Source organism: Pithys albifrons, chromosome 14, assembly GCF_047495875.1.
Source record: "Pithys albifrons albifrons isolate INPA30051 chromosome 14, PitAlb_v1, whole genome shotgun sequence".
In the NCBI taxonomy this organism is placed as follows: Eukaryota; Metazoa; Chordata; class Aves; order Passeriformes; family Thamnophilidae; genus Pithys; species Pithys albifrons.
The window spans coordinates 20,931,444-20,957,427 of NC_092471.1; the positions used below are offsets into that span (position 1 = coordinate 20,931,444).

Sequence of the window (25,984 nt, forward strand, 5' to 3'; positions counted from 1 at the left end):
GGGGGTGCAAAGAGGGGCCCATCAAAACCACGGGAAGAGCCCTGGCAGCTGCCACCAGAGCACCTGGTTTCTCTGCCCCAAAGTTCAGACTCTTGCATGGCCAAGTTCCTGCAGGAGAGGGGTGCCCAGTGAGGTCCCACAGCCCTGACGTGCCCCACACATCACAGGCAGTGATGGGGGTGCCTCAGCCCACCCCACAGAAGGGTTGTGTGGGCTGTGACATCTCAGGGCCCCTCGATTTGAAGGCCACCCTTTTTTCAGGCACAGACCTTCCTCCTGGCCATTTATTTCCTCCTTTTCTCTGTGCAAAAGGCACAGGCACCTGCTCTCTGACCCACTGCTCATCTTTGGAACAGGGAGAAGAACAGATTAAAAGGCTTGTGGTGTCTCCTTGGGGCAGGGCTTCACTGGTTCTGCTTCCAAAGGGAGATTTAATCCAGTTTCACTCCAGTAGGAAGGAAAACCGGCAGTGAAGTCCAAGCCACACCATTCCCCCAGGAATGGACAGTGACCAGGTGTGCATGGGATCCTCTCCTTTTGCTGCTGTGGGTCCCATTGCCACAGTCCTGGCAGAGCAATGCCAGGGACCAGGTGGCAGGGCCAGGCAGATGGTGCCATCTCCCTGTCTGCAAGACATCAGGATGCTGTTTCCCTTGGGAAGATGCCATTTCTCTCAGGCAGAGGCTCTTTCCCTTGGGAAGACACTGCTGCTCTTGGGCAGATGTGCAGCCCAGGGACAATATCCATAGCCAGGGAAAAGCTACTCCCCAACACAAGTCCCAGCTCTCCAAGGGGTGCAGGACAGGGTGTGGCTGTGCCATGTCCCCTCCTGTGCAAGCCATGTCTTGCCTGGGTCCCTTGGCTCTGATCTTGGCAGCCAAATCCCATTCAACCTCCCAACTCCCCAAGGTGCTGAGTGCCAGCAGAGGGGAGTGTCCTGTGAAGGACCAGGAGTTGGACTCAGTGGTCCTCATGGGTCTCTTCCAGCTCAGGATATCCTCTGATTTCATGATTCTGTGCTCTATCATTGGCCAAACATCTGCAGAGGTAGGTGTGGCCCTTGCTAAGCCATGAATGGGCCAGTGGGTGATTTGGTCTCTGTGGGTTTGGCTGCTGGTTGATGAGTTTGATCCCCAGTGCTCTGTCAGCAGGACTGCCCAGACCAGCTCACCCATGTTTCCTTTCTCCTCACCTTTGCTTCCACTCCTCCACAGGCACAACCCTGCAAGACCTTGGTCCCACCAGGAATGAAAGTGTTTTTGAACCACCCTTTCAGACCACCAGTTTGGGGTCAGTGGCTTCAGTGGGACCCTCTTAGAGGATTTTTGGGGACATTTTTGAACATGGATGAGTTGATATTTCCCCCCCTAACCCTGAATGACCCAAAGCCTGTAGGGTGAGAGCAGCATATCCTGGTTTTCCCTGAGGTGTCTGGGGCTGGAGAGGCAGGACAAGCCCCTCTTGCAGTAGTCTGTGACCCAAGTGTTGCCCAAGGACAAGTATGATGGTGCACCATCATCGTACCCGACAGTGCCAAGGGCAGGCCATACCCAAAACGGAGGGCCCTGCCATGCACCACCTAATTAACCCTTCTGGCAGCTTCTATTAAAAATAAAGGGGCCTTCAGGTCCCTGCTGGAGTGGCCTATTTTACGTGAGCACCTCCTTGGTTTTGCCTCAGCGTGTGATGTTGGAGGCTGTTATTTCAGGCAAGGGACGCTATAGATAACTGATCTGCCAGCCAGGTGTCATGTTCCTTCATTTATTTTCAATTACTTTGTCTCTTTAGCTCCGGTGAGAATCGCCTGGTGTCAATTCATTTGGTCACCTCTGTGCCTGCCGCGCCTCTCCGGGGGCGTTCTCTGCTCTGGTGTGTTCTCTCCCCAGGGACAGGCTGTTACAAAACAGCTCTGCTTCTCTTTCAGCTTCATCTGGTTCTCATCCTCTGGGCCAGCCCCGGCTCTGTGCCCCTTGTCAGGGTCACACGGGGTTTCTGGTAGCAGCACGGGTGTGAGGAGGCAGAGGAGACAAGGTGAGAAACTCAGGTTTTGGGGTGGGAGGTTCCCTCTGCTCCTCAGGACACCCATGATGGAGATAAGCACAGGTAGTGGCCAGGACCTCGGCTGCAGAGGTTTCCTGCAAACCCCCTTTCCAAGAGCATCTGGCTGTTATTGTGTACAGGGGGCAAGTGCAGGGCACCTGAACCTCCTCTGTCCCTTGACTCGTTGCTCTGAAGCTCATTTGCCCCTCAGCTGCCAAGTGTTTGGGCAGTTCAGAGAATCAGAGAATCCCAGAGTGGTTTGGGTTGGAAGGGAGCTTGAAGATCATCTTGTTCCACCCCCTGCCATGGGCAGGGACACCTCCCACCAGCCCAGGTTGCTCCAAGCCCTGTCCAACCTGGCCTGGGACAGTTCCAAGGATGGGGCAACCACAGCTTCTCTGGTTGATTTGTTGGGGTGTCCACACATGCACACAGTGAGCTGGACCAGGGACTGGTCTGGCTGTGGCAGTTTCTGTCTCTCTTCCTGTGGGAAATTCTCTCAAGCAGCACCGTCAGGATGAGGGTGGGAATCCAGGACCTCCTGGTCCATCCCTTCTTGTCCATCCCAACTCCATGTCCCTGTAACAGAGTGAGGGCAACTGCTGAGACAGACAACATTCTGTACCAAGAAATGGGAACAATCCTGACAGGAGGATCCACCAATGTCACCAGGAACATTCCTGACAGGAGGATCCACCAGTGTCACCAGATGTGTCTGTGAGAAACAATCCAGCCCTGCTGACTCTTGCCAGAGGATCCCACACACCAGGTTTTGGGATTAAGGATGGGCTGAGCCTTTCAAATCTGAACTCGATGCCTCTGAGAAGCCCAGACCTGTGGTTTAAGTCCAGGCTCGTGCCCAGCTGAGCCCTCTCTCACAGTCACAGAATCCCAGAAGGGCTTGGGTTGGAAGGGATCTTAAAGCCCACCCAGTGCCACCCCTGCCATGGGCAGGTACACCTCCCACCAGCCCAGGGTGCTCCAAGCCCCATCCAGCCTGGCCTTGGACACTCCCAGGGATGGGGCAGCCACAGCTTCTCTGGGCACCCCCTCCCCATATCCCACCTAACCATGCCCTCCTTCAGCTTAAAGCCATTCTCTCTCTTGTCCTGTCACATGTCCTTGTAAAGAGTCCCTCCCTCACCTCATGAGGGACCACCTTAATGTGGAAGTACCTTCACACTTGCCTGCACTTCAGGCAGCTTTTACCTGCCTGAGCTGCTCTCCCAGTGTGCTCCAAGCAATCCCTGGCGTGTCCCCCCTAGCGCTGGCAGCGCTGAGCTGGCAGGGCTGGTGCCACGGGCTCTCTGGTCTGCCTGCTCTCTGCCAGCAGCACGGCCAGCTCAGAGCTGATGGTGACACCAGCAGGGACCAAGGAGGGCATGACGTCACCCTCAGATCCATCGGGAAGTTTTCAGCAGCAACGGCTGGAAAAAAACATCATTTTCCCACGAAAAAGGGCACATTTGCTCTGGTTTCAATGAGAAAGAAATAAATAGAAAGCCTGGTAGTGACTGTCCTTAATTGATTAGTCATTTCTGCAGATGATAATTGCACATCAAAAGACTGAGATCCTACTGTTCCATGCAAATGTCCTTACAGAGAGCAGCAAGGCACAGGGGAAGTGGATACAGGAAATAAATCCTTTAGAAGCTCCCCAAGAGGATTTGGAGTTTCATGTCAGGAAAACAATTTTGTTCTGAACGTGCCTGGAAGAAACATCCTCCACCTCAGGCACTTCCCAGGAGCAGAACATGTAGAGAAGGATGCCAGGGAGAGCCCAGCTGAGGGGGTCTCCACCCAGGGGAACACAATCCTGCTTCAGGCCCCACTGGGGAACTCTGAAATGTTCTCCACCTGCTTCTCCAGGGGCTGAGACTTTGCTGGTCATGCCTGGAGGGCACAGCAGGAACCCCAGGCTGACCAGCAGCCCTTTGGCTCAGGGCATCAGCAGCTGCCAAGGTCAAAGGGAGGTGTCCAGAGGCAGGAGCACAGCAGTGACCAGACTGATATGGGAAGATGGATCTCCCACCCCTCCTGCTTTTTATGCATCATCCCCAGTTCAAGGTCTTTGGCCATTTCTGCACTCTTTGGCACATGTTTGGGTGCCCAGGCTGTCCCTGACCCCCAGGCTGAGCTGCTCCAGGGCTCACAGGAGGATCCCTGTGCCCGTTCAATGGTTTCAGAGGAGCTGCCAGTCCTGGTGTCTGGCAAAGGAGGCTTGTGAGCATGACTCAGTCAGCCTCCAAAAGCAGCAGCGAAAAACAAGAATCTGCTGTGAGCTGCATCTTGATTTTTAAGCCAATCTCGTGATGTTTTGCAGGGCCAGAGCGTGGCTCTGGGATACCAGGGCAGCGCTGAAACCTGCAGGTGTTTTGGGGCACAAACTGTCCTTTTTGCACAAGGACCATGGCATGTTGTCCTCCTTGGGGGCCCAGAGACCCTCTTGCCTGCAGGGGAAAAGACACCCCCCCCCCCCCCCCCCCCCCATTCCCAGAGTTGCAATCACAGCACAGGCCACCCTTTTGGGGGTGTCATTTCTTGGCTGGGCTATTCCAAAGGCTCCTGGCTGCCCGCAGAGCTGCCCCCTCAGCCTTGTGATGCCTCCAGGGCTTCCCAAACACCACTGAGCATCTCTGAACAGTGGAGGGGGAGGGGGGCAACACCAGTCTGTTCTCTTGCCTCTGCCCTGACCAGAGCTTTGGCTTCCTCTGGCCAGAGGTGTGCAGAGCAGTAAACTGCCCTCAGCCCTGCCTGAGGATGACTATGGCCAAGCAAGGAAGAGCTTCTGGTGGTGGAGAAGCCATTCTGCAAATCTCGCCAGCCTAAACTCCTGCCCCACAGTCCCTTCAGCCTGTGGTGACAGCAGGGAAGTAGATTTGATCCTCCACCTGCTCCTCCCCAGCTCTGGATGCAGAAGTTCCTACACACACATCACCTTCAGCACGAGTCAAAAACCACCTGGGGTTTAATTAATTGTCTCCTCATCACTGTCACTGACAAAGCACCTCTGGGGATCCCTGGGAGAGGTGAGTTCCCCTGCTGGCCCATGGATCCCCCACAGCATCCAGGTTCAGATCTGCTCCCCTCTGATGTCTGAGGCACAGAGGGGCTGTCGGGAGCTCCTTCCCTCTTTGTAGTCAGCGGAGAGAAAGAGGCGCTTTCAGGGCATGAGTCATCTGACCTATTTAGCCATCTTAGGAAGAGATGAATGACTCCTTAAGAGGGCTCCTCTCTCTCTCCTGTCTAGACAGACAACCTCTCGACTGCAAACACCTACCCTTGCTCTTCTGAAGCCTGCCAGGCACTTCCCCAGGCCACCAAGGGATGCTTCGCACAGGCAGAAGGCTGGATCACACCTGGACTTCCTCAGGGGGGTTTGAGCTTGGCCTAACTTTGCTTGCTCCAGGCAAGGGAAGATTTCAACACCAAAGAGGTGGCAATCCACTTCTGGAAAGCATTGGCCACCTCTAAGGAAGGAGTTTATGGAGCTGGTCTTGCTCAGGCCATGCTGGTCCTAAGATAACACAAACAGGACAGTTCAGCTTGAACTACATCAGTGTTAGCCAAAGAAAAGTGGGTTCTTATTCCAGGCTAAACCCTCCAGGTGGATCAGCTCCATGGCTGTGACTTGGTGCTGCCACCAGCTCACCTGGGACAAGTGCCATGGGCAGTCCAGCCTGGGGAGGCTCCCCCTGATCTTCACATGGATGCAAAACAGAAAATGATTGTGCAGTTTAAAGGATCACCCTAATTTTGGGGAAAGGCCCAATTACTGTCACTTTTTGTCATTCCTGGGGCCATCACATCTTTCTTTACATAGAAGGAAAATGTCTAAGCAAGCAATTACCATCTATTTTAGGTCACTCCAGGTCACCTACCTGTGCTTCTCTGCTGATCTCACATCACAGCTCAGCTCCTGAGCCTTCCTCCACAGCACCACAGGGGATGGAGACCTGGACATGCCAGGAGATGTCATGGCATGAGCTGCTAAGGACAGGGAAGGCTTGGGGAGGTTGTGCTACACACACCAAAAGGGCTCTAACATAGTTAACAGAAGGCTGCACATCTGGGAATGAAACTGGTTGGCTGTCTCCAAAAAGAGGGACTTTGGCACTGAAAAGAGCCAATGGGTGACAAATGGCTCGGATCCATCTTTTGTTTGAAAAGCAAGGGAAGAGTGAGTCACAGCAGGGATTGGGCTCACATCTGTGCTCCAGAGCCCCGAGGCAGATCCTGGATGCTGGGGCTGAGGCACTGGAACGTATTTTGGAAAGCAAGCTCTGATACCAGCAACGCCACAGACGGGGCTCCAAACCAGGGGAACGGCCTGAAAAACGGCTTTATGGTGAGAGACATGGAGAATCCATGGCTTTAATTAAGCACAGAGCTTGGGAGGGCTCTCAAGCACAGGTCTAGCCTAGGGAAACCATCCTAGGAAAGGATTCTCACAGCTGAAGGAAACAGGCTCAGCTGAAGCCAATAAATTTAAAAGGAGTAAGGGAGGTGCCACTAACCATGGAATTCATCAGCCACTCAATCTGTGTGAAAGGACTTCAAGCTCTGGAAGTGCTTGAATAAAGATCCACCAGCTCTGTGAGAGAAGAGCGTTAGATGAACAGAAAAGACCCTCAAGCCAAGAAGAAGTGTCAGGGAGTTTGAGGGTTGTGGGGCACTGGCCTGTGATGGGCACAGAGAGAGCAGAGGCACCAGCCTGACCGGCAACTGTTGGTGCTGTGGTCCGGATTCATCCTTGTGGGTCTAAACCCACCTGCCTTCTGCAGCTCGTGGGAAGAGTCAGCCAGGTCCCAGCTGCAGTTCCTGCTGATGAAGACATCCTTCACCCTGTGGCATCAGTCCCCTCTCTTCTGGCAGTAGGAGAGCCTTTGGAAATGTGTTGGAATCTGTGGAGTGACTGAAACCCCTCCAATCTCTGTGATTTCTTACCTCAGTCCCTCCCTCTTTGCTCCTTTCCTTTGTCACAGGAGGCAGCCATTCCTCAGGGATCTGGGAAGCCCACACTGAGATTTTCAAGGTTTGAGCATCAGGAGAAATCTCCCAGGGGAACCCTCATGGAGTTAAAAATGGTCCCCCCAAATGTCAGTCCCTGCCCAGCCTCCCAGCACCCCACAGCAGAGAGCCTGAGCCATGCCCCAGCCACCAAGGAGACAGGAATGAGACCACATTCAAAATTAATATATATTTTTATTGAACAGTTGCTCTAAGTGGGCTTGTGAAGCCACCATAGAATCACTTCTTTCATCTCAGCAGTGGTTCTCTAACAGTTATCAGCTTTACAGGAGAAGGAAACTAAACAGAAGAGGGTGCAGTAAAATAAATAGGTTATTTTTTTTCTTATCTTTAAAATAAACTTTTCAAATAAATACTTTGGTTTTTTATTTTTTTTTCCCTTAAAAGGTACAAGAGTATTGTCAAAAAAACCAGCCATCGGGTTATAAACATATATTATACCTTATAGAAAGGAGCCCGAGTGGAGAGAGCCAGGGGAGGGATCTTTACACACTGTACAGAACATTTGTGTGCCCATAAATACAGGATCAGAGCCCTCAGTTCCAGGTATGAGACTCTCCTGTCATGAATCTTCCAGGCAGAACTTTGTGCTGAGGACACCTGGGGAGGCAGGAGGATGCAGAACTGCTGCCTGAGCACAGAGCATCCCGAGAGAAGGGATGGGGATGGGGAGGGCAAAGGGACATGGGCTCTGCAGGGAAGGTGGAACCACACACCTGGGGACAGAGGGCCTGAGAACCCTCCTCTCCCAGGGCCCAGCTCCTCAGGGAGGGTTGGTCTTGCTCATGTTGAAGCCCTTTGGGGTGCAGCAGGAGAGAGACCCACCAAGAAACCTCACCCAGCTTCCCCTCTGCCCCATGGACACGTGTGAGCTCTTCCCATCCATCGAACTACCTGCAGGCCACTCCAAGGGGACCAGGAACCCTGGATTACACCCTCAGGGGATTCTTCTGCCATGCCACCCCAAGCAGAAGAGATCCCACCTGCACAAGCTCCCAGCCTGACCCTGGGAGAGAGTTTGCAGGAGGTCCCGATGCTCATGGAGAAATACCCCGAAGGAGACTGAGCCCCAAGAGTTTGGGTCAGGTTTGGCCCACCTGGAGCAGGTGCCCCCAGCTGCTGTGAGCAGGCCCCAGGCCTGGGCTCTGCAGGCTCCTCAGAGGAGACAAGGCTGAACTGGATCCTGTTAAAGACTAAGGACGGGCTTTGGGGTGGGGACACAGCCCTTATCACATGCTGATCACAAACATTAGACCTTCCAACACCTGCAGACCTCCCAGCTTTCTCCAGCCTCAAAACACCCAACAGCCAGAGACAGAGAGAACTAAGAAGGGGGGATACTGGGAATGACGAGTCTGGGTGTCCTGAGCAGCTCCCTCACCCCTGGCTCATCCCTCTCTATCACACTAAAGAGCTGTTCATAATCTGTTATTCCAGGCTTTGTTATCTTTTGGTCAATGACGTTTGCTCTCCAGTCTTTGGGTTCACACCTGGGGACGCAGAAGAGAGAACTTAGTGGGATTTTATGGGAATGTGAGAGTCACAGGGAGCTTCTTCCCGTTCTCTGAGGTCCTGGCTGGCACTGATGTTTCTCGGAGAGGGATGGACAGAAGCCCAAGAACCACTTCTGGCCCTCCACCAGGAGGGCTGGGGAGCTGGCATGGGAGGGAGACTCCAGCCTGGTACCCTTGATCCCTCCTCACCAGTGCTGGGACTGACTCGCCAGTGGGGAAGAAGGGGAGTGGGACCAAGAGAAGCCAAGAACAAACACCAGCAGAACCTCCTGCGTGGATGGAGCTTGGGAGGTTTGGGTGGGAAGAGCAGGCAGAGCTCAGGTCCTGCTCAGCTGCTCCTGCCTCCCGCTCCTTTGGCACCTGAATCTCTTTCCCTGTCTAAATCTGCCCACAGCCCTGCACGTTCCCTGGCAGAGGAACCCACAACCAGCAGAGGCACAGAGCACACAAATGTTCCCTCACAAAGCAGATCCATCCCTGTGGGAGAGCAGAGGGCTCGCCGTGCGACACTCCCAAAAGAAAACCAAAAAAGACACGTCAGGACAGAGAGAAACCCCAACTGCCAGGACAAGCAGCTGCAAACAAACACCCAGAGCAGATGTGATCTGAGTCACTGAGGGTGTGGCAGCAAAGGGGCTCACAACCCCAACCAGAACCAGAGTCCTCTCTGAGGGCAAACCAAACCGTGTGGCAGCCAGAGGTGGGGAGGGAGCAGGATGGGTCTGATTGGAAGATGTTAGGAAAAGCTCAGGGAAAGAATGGGAGGCTGCCCACAGCCTTCCCAAGAGCAGATGAGCTCAGGGAAACAGAGTGGCCTCCCTGGAGAGCCTTTGGCACATTCCAACTTCTCCTGTGTGCAGAGAGCAAGGAAGGGGAGCGTGCTGAGGACTCCAGATGGAGTGGGAAGCAGCAACTCCAGGTGAAAACACCTGGTCCTATGAGTGGGACAGAGACCAACAGCTCTGAACTCCTGTGGCCCATGCAAGTCCTGGATGTGGCTTTGTGTCTGCCTTCAGTCAAACCAAAGCCAGTCTGACAGTGCCCATCTGGAGCTCTCCTTCTCCCCAGTTCACAGAATCATGGAATCATTTTGGTTGGAAAAGCCCTCTAAGGTCATTCCCCAGCACTGCCAAGCTCACCACTAAAACACGTCTCCAAGTGCTGTATCTACATGGCTTTTAAATTCCTCCCCTTCTACATGTCCAGTATTTCACAAAACATGTCGCACAGGTTTGTCATTTCCAGAGCCCGGTCCATGCTCCTCATCCTGCCCGAGGCTGTGGCACCATTCCCTGGTAAGAACAGGGTTTCTGCACTGACCCAGAAAGAGCCCATTAGGTGGAAGGCTCTGGCAGCCATCCTGGCCTCCCACCAACTCCTGAAGGGAAATGTGCTGCAGGAGTCGTGCCAAGCAAAGCTGGTTCTGGGGAGCTGCTCCATGGACAGCCACCTCCTCAGCCTCCAGCTCCAGCACCTGGGGGAGGTCACCCCACGCTCGCATGACTTGGGAGGCCGTGAAAATGATGAAGCTTCACATGTTGAGTCATTCCACCATCAGGAGAGGAAGCAATGAATTGCAGAGGTACAGAGGTGGTAACTAAATTTATGAGTGGGATCCGTTTGAAAAGGAGGAGGAAAAAAATCAAAGTAGAGCAAGTTGGAAAATTCTGTTCATTAGTTTTCTTCAAAAAGTTTCAATGAACTGTTTCACATTCACATTCAAGGGAGACAGTTCCTCCAACCTGCAGTGAAGGGACCTGCTTTTCCCTAAAAATGTTTTTTTTAAGAAAGGAGTTTAATCAGCACCAACAGAAGAGTGAGCTGAGCCTTCCAAAGGAAGGTGCCTCTTGGTGGAAGCCTCTCTCCCCAAATGGTTTGGAGGTGGGGAGCCAAGCAATGATTGACATAGGAATCAATATATTTGCAATATATTCAATATCTGCTGCCAAGGGGACGTGGCTGGATCCTAGGAGGGTTCACACACCTACAGAGCATCCTCCCAGAAGGTCATGGCTTTAAAATCCAAATGATTCCAGACTCCAGGGCTGGCCTGAGGAGATGCGGGGCCTTCACCCTTCCTAATGCCAGGAGATTCTTTTGTGTCCCAGGGCATCATCCTGAGATCCCCACACCTTATGGATGCAGGCTGGCCATCTTTGGCCAGATCTTTCCACATCACCCCTCAGGGTGAGGATTTCGCTCATGTCCATAATATTCTCCAGGTGCAAACTTCCCACAGGGATGGGATTCATCCCTCCTTCCACAGGGAACTTCAGTGATTGGGTGCCATTTGAGTCAAGGGAGCCGAGCACTGCCAGCACAGAAATTCATGAATAATGCTTCCAAATGGGATGAATCACCACCTGGATCCGCTTTGCTCTTACAGGGAGCTCGGATTCTCCATGATTTTTAGATAGCAAATTGATGGAAAGAGGAATCCCATCATGAAGAGTCCACCTCTGCCTCACCCCACAACCAGTGCTGAATCCCACTCCCTTGTTCAGAGCAGAAGCCCCTGGACAATCCACACGTCTCCCTTTCCCCCTCTCCCAATGGTGTAGGAACGGAGGGTCCAGGATTAGCAATAAACAGACCAGGAAATCATCTTTTCCAGCCTGTGCAAGTGCACCAGGGAGCCAAACCTTGCACCCGGCATCGTTCACAGCAGTATCATGAATATTATTAGTAAGAGACCTACCCATCCTAACGTTATATTTATATATACAAAAATAGATCCACAGAACTCTACGGAAAGAGGTGGCTGGGAGAGGGCGACGGATGAGCCCTGGATGGAGGGTCTTGGGGAAGCCAAGGGAGGTGTTGCAAATACTTCTCCAGGGGAACCATTCACTTCTCTCTATGCTCACACACCTCAGAGGAGGGACATGCAGGCAGAGCCAAGCTCCAGGACACCATCCCGGCTCCAGACTTCCCTGAATGAAGCCAGTGGAATCACAACTGTGCAGAGATGGGGCTGAGCCCAGGACCAGGAGGAGCCCTCCAACCACAGCAACCAGTTGGGTTTATCATCATCCCAGCAAGGACACTCGAAGCCCTGACCCGGATTTGGGCGTCCTTCTGCTCTGCAGATGGCCCAGCCCCAGGGCTTGGTCCAGCCCCATTCCTGGTTGTCCGTGCAGAGCCCTCAGGAGGACGAGGACATCTGCAGGGAGGGAAGGTCGAGGTCCCCAATTTCAACACCCTCTCCTGCTCTCCGTGTCCTCCAGCCCAAAGCAGCGCAGCAGAAGCCCCTGTTGGGGAGTCCCCAGAGCGGTGACTGCTGACAGTTGGCTTTGCCATATTTTTTTAAAGTGAATTCAGTGCTGGTGGAAGGTACCAGATCAGGATTCAAGCAGGGAGACGGTGCCTGTGGCATCTGCTCAGTGGTGGGATGGAGCCAGGCGGCGGCTCCCACCCCAGCCAGCCCTCCAAGGCCTGGGGAGATGAATGACAAATTCCAACCAGCTCCTTGTTCTCAGCCAAATCCCAGAGGGGACCTTTCACTCGCTGCAGTCGGGCAGGAGCGAGTGGGCTGGGCTGCCTCCCATCGCTCCTTCCCCTGCCAGAAGGTTTCTAAAGCTTCCCACACCTTCCCTTCCTCTTTGAGACAGAAAAACACGGTGCCACCTCATTTTGGAGCTCGCTCACTTCTCCCAGCAGCTCCCAAGCCCAGAGGGAAGGCACTGCCATGGGTGAGACCCCACAGCACCCCAGCCCCTCAGGGAGAGGGGCCTGTGGCCCCCTGAGAGCAGAAAGGCCACCCACAGAAAGTGCTGGAGGGGGAGAAAGAGTGAGAGGAGGTGGACTGGCTCGTGAGAGGCTCTTGCACAGGGGGTGCATCAACCTGCCTCTTCCCCCATGGAGAAGGACCACACTGTGGGGCAGGTCCTAAACCTGCTGAGAGCAGAGCCCTGAGGACCCCTCAGTTGCCCTTCCCATGGGGGCAGAGTCCCAGAGACCCTTAGGATCACCTTTCCCTGTGGGATCCAGCCAGGGAGGGCACTCACAGCTTGCTCTGCCTCTCCTGTCCTCCTGCATGTGCAAAACCACCAGTCCCCCCCAGCTTGGTGCCAGGCCCCCGGGCCACCCAGCCAGGGTGTCCCAACGCCCAGGGGACCCCCAGCTCACCCATCTCATTCCCAGAAGGTGGTGGTGGGTAAGGGGGAGCAGTGCAGAGTGGAGGGAGCCGAGGGAGGAGGGAGATGAAGGAGGGAGGAGGAGGAAGGGGAGGAGGGGGAGGAAGAGGAACAAAGCCTGCTTCTCCTCCCCGGGAGGGTCATACCGGCTTGTCCAGCGTTTTGGGGAAGGGCGTGCCGCTGGACGAGGAGATCTTTCTGCAGACCGTGTTGGTGTGGCTCTGGCAGCGGCAGCCGGGTCGTTTGAGGCCATCATAACCCCGCTGGCAAAGTTTGAGGCACCCCAGGGTGGGAAAGTAGCAGCAGAGGCAGGGCATGAGGAGAGAGAGGAAGCTCATGGCAGCCCAGCGGGCGCAGCAGGACCCCGGCCCGCAGGAGCAGGGGTCGTCGGCGCAGGTGTCCTCGTCGTCGGTGGAGCAGTGGTAGAAGAGCCCCTTGACGCAGCAGAGGCAGGTCCCGTAGTCGAGGAGGCTCTCGGGGGAGCAGAGGCAGCGCTGGTTGCAGAGCCAGCACGAGGGCAGGCTGCGGGCGGCCGTGCACCGAGCGCACTTGCAGCGCCCGCACTCCTCGCAGATGAAGAGGTGACCACTGTGCAGGGTGGGCTTCTCCGAGCCCCCCTTCAGCGGCGACTCCTCCGCCTTCAGCTCCGGGGCGCGGGGCTGCGTCCGGATGAGCGAGTGCCCGGAGTGCGAGGGCGTCAGGCTGCTCAGGAGGCGCTGCTCGGAGGCGGTGGTGCTCTGGGAGACCGAGCTGGCCGTGCTGGAATGGCTCAGGTGGGGCTGCAAAGGCGGCATCTGGTGCTGTTGGCTGTGGCTGCGGCGCAGGTCCTGGAAGGTGGAAGACACCAGGCGGTCCTGGGAGCACTCCTTGTGCGGCGGCTGGGCCAGGGAGGGGTTGGAGCGGGCTTGCTGGAAACAGCCCGCCGGCCTCTCCACGTAGTTGTTGCTGGCACGGATGGAGCGGATTTGATCAATGGACAGGACCTGCTGGAAGTCCTCAGCGGGTGGGTCCATCGTCTCGTCACAGCTGAGTTCAACCACACTGGAAGAGAGCTGCATTTCCAGGAGCCAGGAGACCCTGCGGCATCAGGGCACATCTAAAAATCCTAAAGGATGGGGCAGGAAGAGAGAAAATACTTCTGTTACATTTTACAATGGATCCATTCATCTAATCCTAGGCTGGTTTGGGTTGGAAAGGATCTTAAAGCTCATCTTGTTCCAAGCCCATACCATGGGCAGGGACACCTTCCACTAGACCAAACCAAGGCACAAACACTGGCTGGAGAACTCAGAATGAAAGGATTTCCAACAATCAGACCCAGAGTACGTTTTTTCCTGGGAACACTTAGGCAGGACACATCTGAAGGGCAAAGAGCGGTTGGATCTGCCCCTCAAACCAGGCAGGCACAATGTCTCCCCACACTTTTGAGCTTCTCATGTCATTCCAGAGCCTTTTCCACCCCTCACCAGCACCTCCCTCTCCTTTCCCAGGGCCACGTGCTGGCCCTCTCTGGAGGAGGGGAAATGGGAAGTGGTGATTTATCCAGAGGCATGACAGAACTGGGAATGTCATCTCTCTCAGAGCATGGGACTCTGCTTTGGGGGTTCCCAACACCCCAGAGCAGCCTCCTGCTGCCATTCCCTGCACAGCCAGGAGCACTGGGATAGGGGACCTGAACAGAATTAATTTTAGGCAGCAGCAGTGACAAATTAGAATAATGGAATCATAGAATCATTAAGGTTGGAAAAGCCCTCTGAGATTATCAAGCCCAACCATGAGCTGAGCACCACCATCATGTTCACCACTGAACCATGTCCTCAAATGCCACATCCACACATTTTTCTGAACACTTCCAGGGATGAGATTTCAAGTAATTGCAACAAATGAGCCCCTCACTCGGCCAAGGACAGGACCATCCCACAGACTGTGATCCTGGTGGACTGCAGCATCCCGTTATCCCATCCACAGCCCAGGAAGCCAATTTGCCCCCATCAGGAGCACCAAGAAGGGCAGGTTTCCTTTTAACCCCAGCAGAGATGCAACAGGGAGCAAGCAAGCCCCATCCTGCCCCTCACACTGCTGCCATGCCCTTTGCTGTTGTTTCCAGGAAATGGCACTTCCCAAGTTGGCAGCACTGGCAGCAGAACCCACTGTGCCCAGGAGTGCCAGGACCATTGAGTGTCATGGGCTGGGGAAAGGCAGGACCACTGAGGGACGTGGGATGGCAGGGAGGACCCCATGTCCCACAACTCCCCTTCTTGGCAGGTTTGATCCCACGGCATCAGCTTATCACCAAACCCTTGTCTTCCAGACCTTGTCACTGGCACTGGTGTGGGAGAGGAGTGGGGCAGGTGTGCAGGGGACTGCCACCTGGACAGCTCCTGGCCCTTGGGAGGGAGGGAGACACAAACCTCCCAGTCCTGCCACCTGCACATGGAGCTATCCCAGAGCACGGGCACCACTCGTTTCATGCCAAAGCCCAGCCACGAGCTCTCCCCCAGCACTTCCAGCCCTGATTTCCATATTGAATACACGCTTCCCGTGCCCAGTCAGCTTCCCCAGGACATTCTCCTCTGGCAGATCAAACGAGACCCCTCAGTGACAGGGATATTGTGGCTGTGCCCGGCCCCTCAGGAAAACGCTGTTCCAGGAGGAAGTTCCCTGCGGCGCTGCCCACGGTCAGCGGGACGGGACGGCCGCGGCAGCCGCCGCTTTCAAGTAGGTGAAGGGGCCACAGGTAGAATCCGCTCATGCAGCAGAGAGAGGCAGAGGGAAGATTGATTTTCATTAGCTCGGCTGACCTTGAGGAGCAGGGAAAAGCAAAGCCAACTTACTTCGACTGCTCAAGCAAGATCTCATCTCTCCCATCCTCCTCCCCAGAAAGAAAAAGTGACTGATCTGCTCAGATTTGGAGGGTTCCTGCACACGAAGCTCACCTGCCGCCTGCTCCATGTGATTCCCCGTCCAGGGAGACACAGACAGGGAAGAATCACTCGCCCAGGACACTCACAGGTTATTTGGTCACAGCAATACCAAGGCGAATTCAGAGGGCACAGCTGAACCCGGAAAGGTTTGTGAGCAAAGCTCTTGTGAGCTGCTGCCCCCGAGCTCTTCACCTGGCAAGGTCTTACTAAAGCACAGGCTGGTGACCTGAAGCTCCCATGGCCCCTGAATCTCCATGACCCATCTCAGCCCGGAGCTGGGACCAGGCAGAGGAGCGCAGGGAGCAGCCTCAGTGCATTCCCACATCCCTCGTGACCCAGATCCCATCAGGGGAGGATGTTGGTTTCCACCTGGAGAGCAGCTGCTCACACCTGGGTGTCCATCCCTGCTCACCTGGGCTGTGGCAGTACCTGGGCATTCAGACTCGCCCAGTGAGACCCCCGTGACGGCCCTGGGAGGGGCTTGAACCTCGGGGAGACCCAAAGGGAGACATGGAAAGAGCGGTGGGTCCTGCTGTGACAGAGACAGCAGAACTAGGAGAAGAGCAGCCAAAGGGCTGACCCAGTTGAGGTACCTCCAATTCTCTGCATCACCTGGAGCTCAGGAGACACGAGATGACCCGTGAGCCAGGCTTAGGTGGGAGGGACACTGTGAGGAGGAGCCGAGCCCCAGGGACTTGGGACAGAGAGAGGAGCTACCCATCCACCCTGCAGTGCCGGATGCTCAGAATCTGGGGCCAGGGCTTGGACACGGCACCCTGGGAAAGACAGATCCTGGGAACATCCCCAGCAATGGGCCGGGGGCCACAGTGCCCCCAGTGCCCCCAGCCCTGTAATTCCCATGTGCAGGATCAGACACGGCCCCAGGCTCACTGGTCTGGGGGATGTAAAACGTCCCTTCAGGAACCAAGAGGACATGAACAGAGGATCTGTGGGTCCTCCACAAGGACTGAATGACTGGAGATGGGACCCCACTTCTTCCTCCTCCCCTGCCCCATTATAGCCCAGTGCCCCCCACTTGCTCCCAGCCCTCGCTGCTCCAGCCTCATCCCAGGGCTGCATCCAGTCCATATCCCAGCTCCATAACACTGGGCATCCCCGGGGCTCAGCTGTGCCCTCCCTGCCTACCTGCCCAGCTGGGGAGGCTCAGGGCAGTGTCCCGCCAGCCTCCTCCTGCTCCTCACAACCCGCCTGCCCGGCGGACATGCCAGCCCCGGAAACAGGGCCAGCTTTATGGCCGCCACCAGCCCCAAACATATAAAGTTCGTGTGATAATGGGCCAGAGGAGGGATCGTAAAAGCAAATGATTTACAGGCTGGAGGTGGATGTGAGCTGGGGGCGAGCGGCTCAGGGCGCCAGGTGGGAGAGCAGGGACCCCCTTGCCCTGTCTGGGCGCTGCAGGGCAGAGCGGGATGACGAGGGGAGGCTGAACCCCCAGCCCCACTTGGCACGCAGCCCACGCGGGACTCCGACCCGGACCTGTCCCACAGCCCCTCCACTATCACAACCCACGCGGGGCTCGGACCAGGACACACCCGGCAGCACCTCCACACACAACCCACGCGGGGCTCGGATCTGTCCTGCAGCCCCTCCATGCACACAGCCCGCACATCCCCAGGACCTCCGAGCACTGCCGTGCCTGTAGCCCGCTTGTGTGCAGGTCAACCCACGCGCGACTCTCTGACCCACACCCAGCCCTGCCATGCACAGCCCACGCGTGCCCAGGACCCCAGCCCTCACCTCACAGAACCGCAGCTTCGTTGCACACTCACAGCTCCTGCGCATCCAAGGGACCCCGCGGTCCTTCAGCAAACAGCCCACGCGTGTCCAGGACCCCCCATCCTCGCTTCTCAAGACCCATCGCCCCCTCTGCCCACGCGTGTCGCCCCGCCGCGCAGCCCACCCGCGCCGCCTTCCGCCGCCGTCCCGCAGCCCACGCGTGTCCGCGCCGGGCGGACTCACCGCGCTGCCGCCGCCGGTCCATCGGCCCGCGGCCCCGAGCGCGGCGGGGCAGCCCCGGGGCGGGGAGCGGGGCAGCCCCGGCCCCGCAGCCGAGCCCCGCGCCGCGGGCAGCGGGAGCGGCGGGGGGGCCCGCGCTCGGTGGGAACGGGAGGCTGGGAGGAGGGAGAAGGAGGAGGAGGGATGGAGGGAGGAGGGAGGGACCTGGCGCTGCCCGGGAGCATCGCGCTCCCCCTCGCTCTGCGCTGCCTTCCCGGAGCTCTTAACGCTTTACCCAAGTGGCGTCATCCCGCTGAAATGGACTCGGCCCATTAGCGGCCCCGCAGAGCCCCGCAGCGCTCCCCAGGCGCCGCTGCTGCCCAGCCCCGCCGCGGGATGCGCACCCGCTATTTAAACGTTTCCGTCTGCCCCGGGCTTCACGGCCCCCTTTGAGCCCACTCCCCGGCCAGGTGTCCCCCATCCGCGCCCACCGGGACAAGCCCCCCAGCCAGGCACTCCCCCTGAGGACGCACAGCGGCACCACGGGCACTGTCGCGATGGGTTTGGATCAGTGTGACATCACGGGCAGGTTGTGTCGGGTCGGGCTGCAAAGGGCCGGGAGCTGCTCTCGGGACCTGTCACCTCGGACTTGATCCGTAAATCACGACAAAACGGGTGCAGTCACCTCACAGAATCATCAGAAATGTTGGGAAACACCTCTTAGGTCATCAAGTCCAATCTTCTCCCAGCTCACCCTTTCCAGGAGGCACGACAGAGAGCCCAGGTGTTGCCCAGCCCTGGTATTTCCCTAAAGTCCGAAATCAACACCTGAATTAGCTCCCGTAAGAGAGACTCAGGGCAGAGAGGCTGGAAAAGGGCTTTTCTGTACTGAGGCCCACAGAAGCAGCATACAAATATCCCACTGTCCCAGAAACAAAAAGCTGGGACTCAAGGTCCAAGCAGGACCACTCCAGAGGTTTTCCTGAGTCCCTGCATGCTCTCTCTTTGATGCTTTTTCTGACCATTGCTCAGGAGCACCAGGGATCCTTGTGACACCCCTCAGCCTCATGTAAGCAAATTGGACCTGGTTTTCCAGTCCCAAATGCACAAGGTCACCTCGATGACACTGGATGTCACCTCTGGGCCCCACCAGAGGCCCTACCCTCCCTTCATTCCTCCCAACACTTCCAGGGTGGTCACCCATCCTTTCTGGGAGTGTTCACCACATGAGCAAAGCAACATCCCCAACTCAGGGAGGGCTTAGAACCTGCTCCAAGACACAAAGTTGAAGCTTTGAGCCCTCAGCCCCCCAGCCACGTCCCCAGCAGCGTGGGGCACTCGGGGTGGGGAGGTCCCCAGGCTCTGGGGATCTGGAGGTGTGAGATCAGGATGGGGAAAGAGGGAAAGAGAAGGACCTGGAATCAGGATGACAAATCCAGGTCTGCCGTTTGTGGCTCTAACAGATGGGGACAAACCAGGGAGATCCCACAGACCTCAGGGGCCCCCTCCCAGCTGATGCCAGAAGAACTGGAATCCTCCCCGTCTGGGGCCAGTGACTCCATGTCTCACATGGTGCCCAGCTGAGCTTTTCCAGCTTAATTTCCAGGCACTTCTGGGCTGAGCGTTTCTCCACCTCCATGGGATCCCACCAGGGATGCTCCTGCAGGAGTTTCTCCAAGAGGAATGAGTCCCTGACAGCATCCCTCAGTCTCGGCTGCAGCTCAGAGCCTTCAGGCTGCATCCCTCTGCGCTCCCCCGGCCCCTCCTCTTCTCCCCATCGCTCTCCGCTCCGTCTTTAAAGGCACAGAAGGCATCGGAGTTGCCCAGTTCCCAACGACTGCCAGCTGGCTGGAAGCACCTGACTCCTGGCAGCATGTGTGATGTCCTCCCTTTCTTCCAACCCAAATCTCTCACTCCCACCTTGAGGTGCCGGTGATTCAGGCTTCCCTCGCTGCCTCCCACCATCCCAGCGCAGCCCGCGTCGTGCTCAGCCAGCGCCGCTTTATTCCTCACTCGCTGCCGACGGAGGGCCAAAAAGGCCTGAATGTGGAGCTCCCGGGAGGAGTGGGAGGGTGGGAAGCAGAGGGAGGAATAGCAGCCTCCTGGTGAGTTATTGACCGCAGCATCACTCAAGAGGAGGGCTAGGAATCCGAATGCGTTTGCAAAGCAGGAAACTTTAGAGCCTCTCCCAAAGAAATGGTCTGGGATTGCGCCCCTGGCAGCATTCCGAGGGGTTTTGGGTGTTGGGAGAGGGATGCGGTACCCCCTGTCAAGCTGTGGCAGAGGAAGGTGTGAGAATTCCATAAATTTCTGGTCCTCTGTCCCGTGTGGGATGTGTGGGACCAGGGGATTGAACATCCCTCCCTCGCTGTGCCCCACACGCTGCTGCCTCTGCTCCTCCTCAGCCTCCACCTGCAGCTATCCCAGCTTTTGGATTGGTTTCACTCCTCATTCCAGCTGGAATGTGCCACCTTTAACCCCTGGAAGACCCCCGGGGACCTGTCCAAAGGCACGGGGAGAAGCAGCTCCTGAGTGTCCCACTCACCTTTGAGGCTGTCGGTGCATCTCCAGCCAGGGGCAGCCGAGAGCACGAACACAGCGGCACCGAGATGGCAGCAGCACATCCCGGGGCTCCCAACTCCACCTGAGCCTGCTCAGCAGGTCCCCAGCACCTGTTGTGGATCTCTGTATTTGGGGCTCCCCCATCTCCAGCAATCCCCACAGGCCACCAGCAATTCCTCCCCACTTTGCTCTTTCCACTCCTCCTGCACATCCACAACACCCAAAAAAATGTGGGAAGTCACTTTTATTCCTTCCCCTTCCCAAAGTGTTTCTCTAGATCCACACCTTGCTCACAAATCCAAACGAGCTCAGTCTGGAGCCTACAGAACTTAGCTGTGATTTTAAACCAGCCAGGATTGCTCAGCACCGTTTTCCTCACCAGCTCCAGCCCTGCCTGTGCCCACAGCCGGACACTTCACAGCTGGGACTCAATCTGGGAGTGGGCAGCAGAGAGAGGAGGACATCCCAGAGCAAGGCTGAAGATGTCTCATCTGTTCTGATGCTATTTGCCAAGCTTGGGCTCAGGGGGAGGGAAATTCACCTGCAGTTAAGGATGATGCAGGGGAGGGAGAGAAAAAAGGGGAGAGCAGAAAGAGAACACACTATTCCTCTGATTCAATCAGCCAGAAACAAGGAGGTGCTGGTGCCCTCTAATTTGGAGATTCACAGATTTTAGGGCCAGAAGGGACTGTGATGCTCATCTAGCCTGACAGTCTGGATTATGTAAAAGCCACTTTAAGCCAGACAGTGCCACGAGGTTTTTAGAAGTAACTGCAAGCACTGGGGAACTTATTAAAGGACTGTGACGTTCCTGAGGTGGGGACATGTGGGTCCCAACGTTCTGTGGGGAGGAGGGGGCCAGGTACACCCACCCCTCCAGGCTGTGGCTGAACAGACGGCAGCGCAGGGGGAGAGGAAACATCATTTCCCTTCCCTGTCATGCAGCTCCTTTGCTCAGAAAGAGCACTAAGCAAGGAAAAAACCCAGTCTCTTCCTTGTGTTTTCCTTCTGAACATTCCCTAGTCCCTGGAAAGAAAACGCCCTACAGGGATTCTGGACCTGGGGCGCTTCTTGGCCGCTTTGGAGTCCAACCCATGGCTTGCAGCGCTGCAGCTGCACAGCCCCCGGAGCTGAGCCTGCCTCTCCGCCAGCCGGATCCGGAGCTCCGAGCTCAGCCTGCAGCGGAGGTGCAGAGGAGGTGTAGGCATTGACTGCAATGAGAGTTTCCCTCTGAAGATGGAGCCAGGCAGCATAAAACATCAATAAAGTGCTCAGGATGCGTCCCTTAATGAGCTGAGATCGTAACACGCTGCCAGAGCCTGCCAGAGCTGCCCATTCTGTCGGGAGAGAGGAGCAGATCCTGCTGGGGAAGTGTTAAGTGGGTCCTGCTGACTCATTGATGCAGATGGATCCGGCTCCGTGCCGAGGCAGGAGGAGCCGTCTCGGGGGGCAACACCCAGTGCCCAGAGTGAGCAGGTACCCAGCACCTCAGTCCATCCTAGGGGAACAGAATGGCACCTGTCATTCTGTGCCTCTCCTTGTCCTGCTGGGCACAGTGATAGCCAAGCACGGGGGTGTCCCAGTCTGAGACACCTTCAACAGGAGGGTGGACAGGCCCTGGCACAGGCTGGGCAGAAAAGCTATGGCTGCCCCATCCCTGGAAGTGTTCAAGGACAGGTTGGACGGGGCTTGGAGCACCCTGGGCTGTTGGCAGGTGTTCCTGCAGGGGGTTGAGACTACAGGATTTTTAGTGTCCCTTCAAACTCCAATCAGTCTGAGATTCCATGATTGATCAGCTCCCTGCACTTCCAAAGCAGCTCATCTTCTTCAGAAACATGTTTGTCCCCATTAGGTCCCTGCCCAAAGCCATGTCCCCCTCCCAGCAGAAAAACCAGAGCAAAGATGTGACTCAAGCAGTGTTGGCTCCAAAGGTGAGATCCCAACCCTGAGCTCCTGGAGAGCCTGGGCAGAGTGGGTGAAGAGACAATGCATCCGTCATGGAGATATCAAGGGATGATCAATACAGGCATATCTTCACTGGGAAGTTGTCAACTCCATCTTCCAGCTCCCTGGAAGGTGCCTGAGCCCCGTTGTGCCTGTGGGAGAGCTCTGGAGCTGGATCCCTTGTCGACAAAAGGCATGGAGGTGAAGGCTTCTTGTTCCCATCAGAAATGGGCTCTTAGGTCTGGGTGGGGTGCCATAGGTGGGTGATGTGTATTTCCCCATCCAAACTCCACTGCTACACCCATCAAGTGATAAAGAATTTGCACTCTCTAGACCCTGAATGTCCCAAAAAGCCCTTGGAGCACCAGCCCCTTGTCCAGGTCTCACCCTGCCTACACAGGACACGTGTTCCTCACCCAACCTGTGCCGGTGTTGCACCTTCATCCCTACCTTGATGGGGATATGATTTTCCTAGGAGTCTCTCTTCTGTCCCCAAGCCCTCAGGACCCTCTTTCCCTGGATTCTCTGCCCCTGTGATGCTCCTCAGGTGGTCTCTGATCTCTCCTGAGAGCTGTCACCACCCACTGTTCCAGGTCTTCTTCAGGCTTACCAGCAGTCCCAGGGTAAGCTCCACCACCTGTACCAGGTATGCCATGTGCACCAGGTATCCCACCTGTACCAGGTATGCCATGTGTACCAGGTATGCCATGTGCACCAGGTATCTCACAGGTACCAGGTATGCCATGTGCACCAGGTATGCTGTGTGCACCAGGTATCTCACAGGTACCAGGTATGCCATGTGCACCAGGTATCTCACAGGTACCAGGTATGCCATGTGCACCAGGTATGCCATGTGCACCAGGTACCTCACAGGTACCAGGTATGCCATGTGCAGCAGGTATGCCGTGTGCACCAGGTATCCCACAGGTACCAGGCATCACATGCACACCTGGCATCCCTCCTGCTGATGCCCCGAGGTGCCCAGCTCTCCCCAGACCAGCTGCTCCATCCAGCTCTCCCACTTCTTGCCCCTTCCAGGCCTACATACCTGCCCTGAGCATCCTCCCTGACCTGGGTACCACCTTTCCCACTCCCCACCAAGCCCCACAAGACAAACCTCTCTTCCCAGGGCTGGAGGGGGTGGGGTGGGGGGAGGCGGCTCTCCCCAGTTTCTTTGCCCTCAGCTCTCTGAGTGCCCGTTTCAATGTCACTTTAACTCCAGCGCGTGTGCCGGGGAGAAGGGCTCCGTGTTGAATTGCCAGGCTGGTCACATGCTGCTGGGATTTGGCCGTAGCTAAGCAGCACCACCCCCGCATTCACTTTTTTGGCTGCTGACTCCTCTGCTCGGCGTAAGGGAGAGCCGGCGAAGAATAGGAGAAACTGGAGAGGGAAGGAAAAAAAATTAATTAATTAAATAAATAAATAAATAAATAAATAAGAAGAAACCAGGCGAGTCATTGTGAGTGTCAGGAGCTCCTCGGCTGCGGGTGTGACAGTGATCCTCCTTCTCCAAACTCGCTCCGGGTGACAGCCAAAGAGAGGATTTCATTAGGATCTGGTAGCAGGCTATTTTCAGAGCTGACATCCTACCCATGGCTAAAAATATCTGGTCCCCTCCATGCAAACCAGGGTTTCTGTTCCCTTAAACTTTAATAAACCTTGGCAAGGTTCAGACCTTCCTTTCTCCCCACACTTTGCTCCCTTCCTTGCTCCAGTCCCTTCCTTTATCCCTTCCCTTCACTCTTCACCATCTCTCATTTCTCAGGTGTCTTCTCTGCTCCTGTCCCGGCTTGCAGGGACTGGAGAGGAAATGTGACCATGGCACAGCTGGAGGATTAGAGGGCTGATGTCACCTCCTTCCCAAAAGCAGCATCCTGCACCCGAGCCAGGAGCTCTGGGAGGCTGGGCAGGCACAGGGGTTTGAGCCCCCTGAGATGCTGCCAGGCACAGGCAGGGAGCCTTGAACATCCCGCTGGAGCCCTGAGCATCCCTCTGGAGCCCTGAGCATCCCTCCGGAGCCCAGGATGCCCTGAGGAGCATCCTGAAAAGAGAGACCACTCACTGCCACAACCACCAAATGAAGATGTTTCACTTTGGTGCCTGATGCTCACATGAAAATAATCCCAGGATCACTCCAGGACTGTGGAAATGGGTGGGCCTCAGGGGGTCCCAGCATGAAACCTGTAGAGACCAGCTCCTGCACAGAGCCACAATCACCTCTAAGAGGGCTCTTCTGGAAACCCTGCCTAGCCTAAAAACCAGGTTCCTAAAACACCCCATCGTTCCCTCCCTGGGGCCCACAGAGCCACTGCAGGTGCTGCCCCCCCTCCTCTGCTGGCCCCCCCTCCTCGGAGGGACTGCTCACAATTCCCTCCCTTCATTAGCACAGCCACCTCCGAGGCAGGTACAGGTATTTATAGCCAGCACCTGCCCCCTCCTCCCAGCTCTGTTACACACAACAAAAATTTAACTCTTTCCCATGCTCCACCTGACTCCAGTCCAGCTTGGGGGTCAAAAAATCCCACAGCTTGGAATAACCAACCCCTGTAGATGCCTGCTGCCCTCAGTGCATGCACCCTCCCTGTCCCAGCCCCGAAACTTCTATGTCTCCCTGGTTCCCACTCCAAATCTTTCATCTTTCTCAGGTCCTAGGCCCAAATCTCCCACTTTTCCCTGGTCCCAGCCCCAAATCTTTCCATTTCCCCTGGTCCCAGCCCAGTGTAGCCTCAGCAGAGGCTGTGGCCATCTGGGTTCTGATGCTCTTGGGATGGAGCAGAGGTTCATCAGGAGACAACTCCCCTGCTCATCCCAGCTTCCCAAGGCAGCAGGGACCACCATCCCTGTCAGCTCAGAGCATCCCCAGGGAGCCTCACACTTATGCCCCAGCACTCGGACAGAGCTGGTGGGCACAGCCTGGCACAGCACCCAGGCAGAGGGGGTCCATTCTCATCGGCTCCTCCCGGTGCTCCACTCGCCTCCTCCCTGCACCACAGCCCTCCGGAGCCCTGGCTGCCAGCCAGCCAGCCATTTCCTGGTAATCTAATAGCTGCAGCAGATGAACTGAAAATGCATTTCCTGCCACCGTGTTGTAAAATTTTTATTAATGTAAGGAGAGAAGGCAGCACTGGCTCCCAGCGCCCGGGGCCGTGGTGGGGCAGTGGGGGCTCGGCACAGCCCGCAGCGCTGTGAGGATGGTACAGGTGCCCCGGGGATGCCACAGGAAGGTGGGGGTACAGGAAAACTGAGACATGGGCAAGGGAGGTGCCCTGCATGGAATAAAATCAGGCAGCAGTCCGTGGGAACCTCCTCAGGGTGAGGGATCACCCGGGCTGGGTTTGGACCCCAACTGCTCTCTCCAGACACGCAGAGTCGTGTCTTTGAAGCCCCTGATTTGGGGCCACTGGTGCTGCAGGTCCTTGTCCCTCATGTTCTCTCCTCAGTGAGGATCCTGGCCGGCACAGGCAGCGTGGAGGGAGGGATGGAGGCAGGGAGAGAGGGCTCAGTGTGCCCTGGCAGATGGGCATCGCGGCGGGAGACCTGCCACACTGTCATCCATCCGGCACCTCATCCGCCTCCTGCCTGGCTCCCTGACCTGGGCTGACCTTCCCCGGCTGGCAAAGGGACATGCCAGTTAAAATGCTCCACTGAGGGTAAGGAGCAGCCTAGAGCAGCCAGTAAAGAGTGATCACCATCCCTGAGCTCTCTGGGAACGGAGCAGAAGTGTTTGCCAGGGAAGAGAAAAGTGTCCCCCCCCCGTTGCTGTGTCTGCACTGGATCCACAGCCCTCAGGGGCTTTGTGAAGGACCCTCAGGGTCAGCAGCCAGCTCAGCATCCCCCTTACCCCCCTCACCTCCGGCCCCATGTCCCACCCAGCCTG

The 25,984-nt window shown here is 56.4% G+C and overlaps 1 protein-coding gene across 6 annotated transcripts; it reads right to left on the minus strand.

Annotated features, from left to right (window-relative positions):
• Positions 1–10,361: 10,361 nt before the first annotated feature.
• SPRY3 (sprouty RTK signaling antagonist 3) lies at positions 10,362–19,544 on the minus strand. Of its 6 annotated transcripts, none has more exons than XM_071569460.1 (2): positions 19,522–19,544; positions 10,362–13,826 (listed from the first exon to the last, which is right to left on the minus strand). In XM_071569460.1, the coding sequence occupies exon 2, from the start codon at positions 13,777–13,779 to the stop codon at positions 12,862–12,864; it is 918 nt and encodes a 305-aa protein (XP_071425561.1). In that variant the 5' UTR covers positions 13,780–13,826; positions 19,522–19,544; the 3' UTR covers positions 10,362–12,861. The 6 variants fall into 6 exon arrangements, with proteins under 6 accessions (XP_071425561.1, XP_071425559.1, XP_071425560.1 ...); XM_071569458.1 differs by lacking the exon at positions 19,522–19,544 and adding an exon at positions 17,897–18,019; XM_071569459.1 differs by lacking the exon at positions 19,522–19,544 and adding an exon at positions 17,827–17,871.
• Between the last annotated feature and the right edge of the window lie 6,440 nt (positions 19,545–25,984).

Excerpts from the sequence above, each read along its gene's own strand:
- SPRY3 (XM_071569460.1), bottom strand. The coding sequence starts at position 13,779 with ATGCAGCTCTCTTCCAGTGTGGTTGAACTCAGCTGTGACGAGACGATG.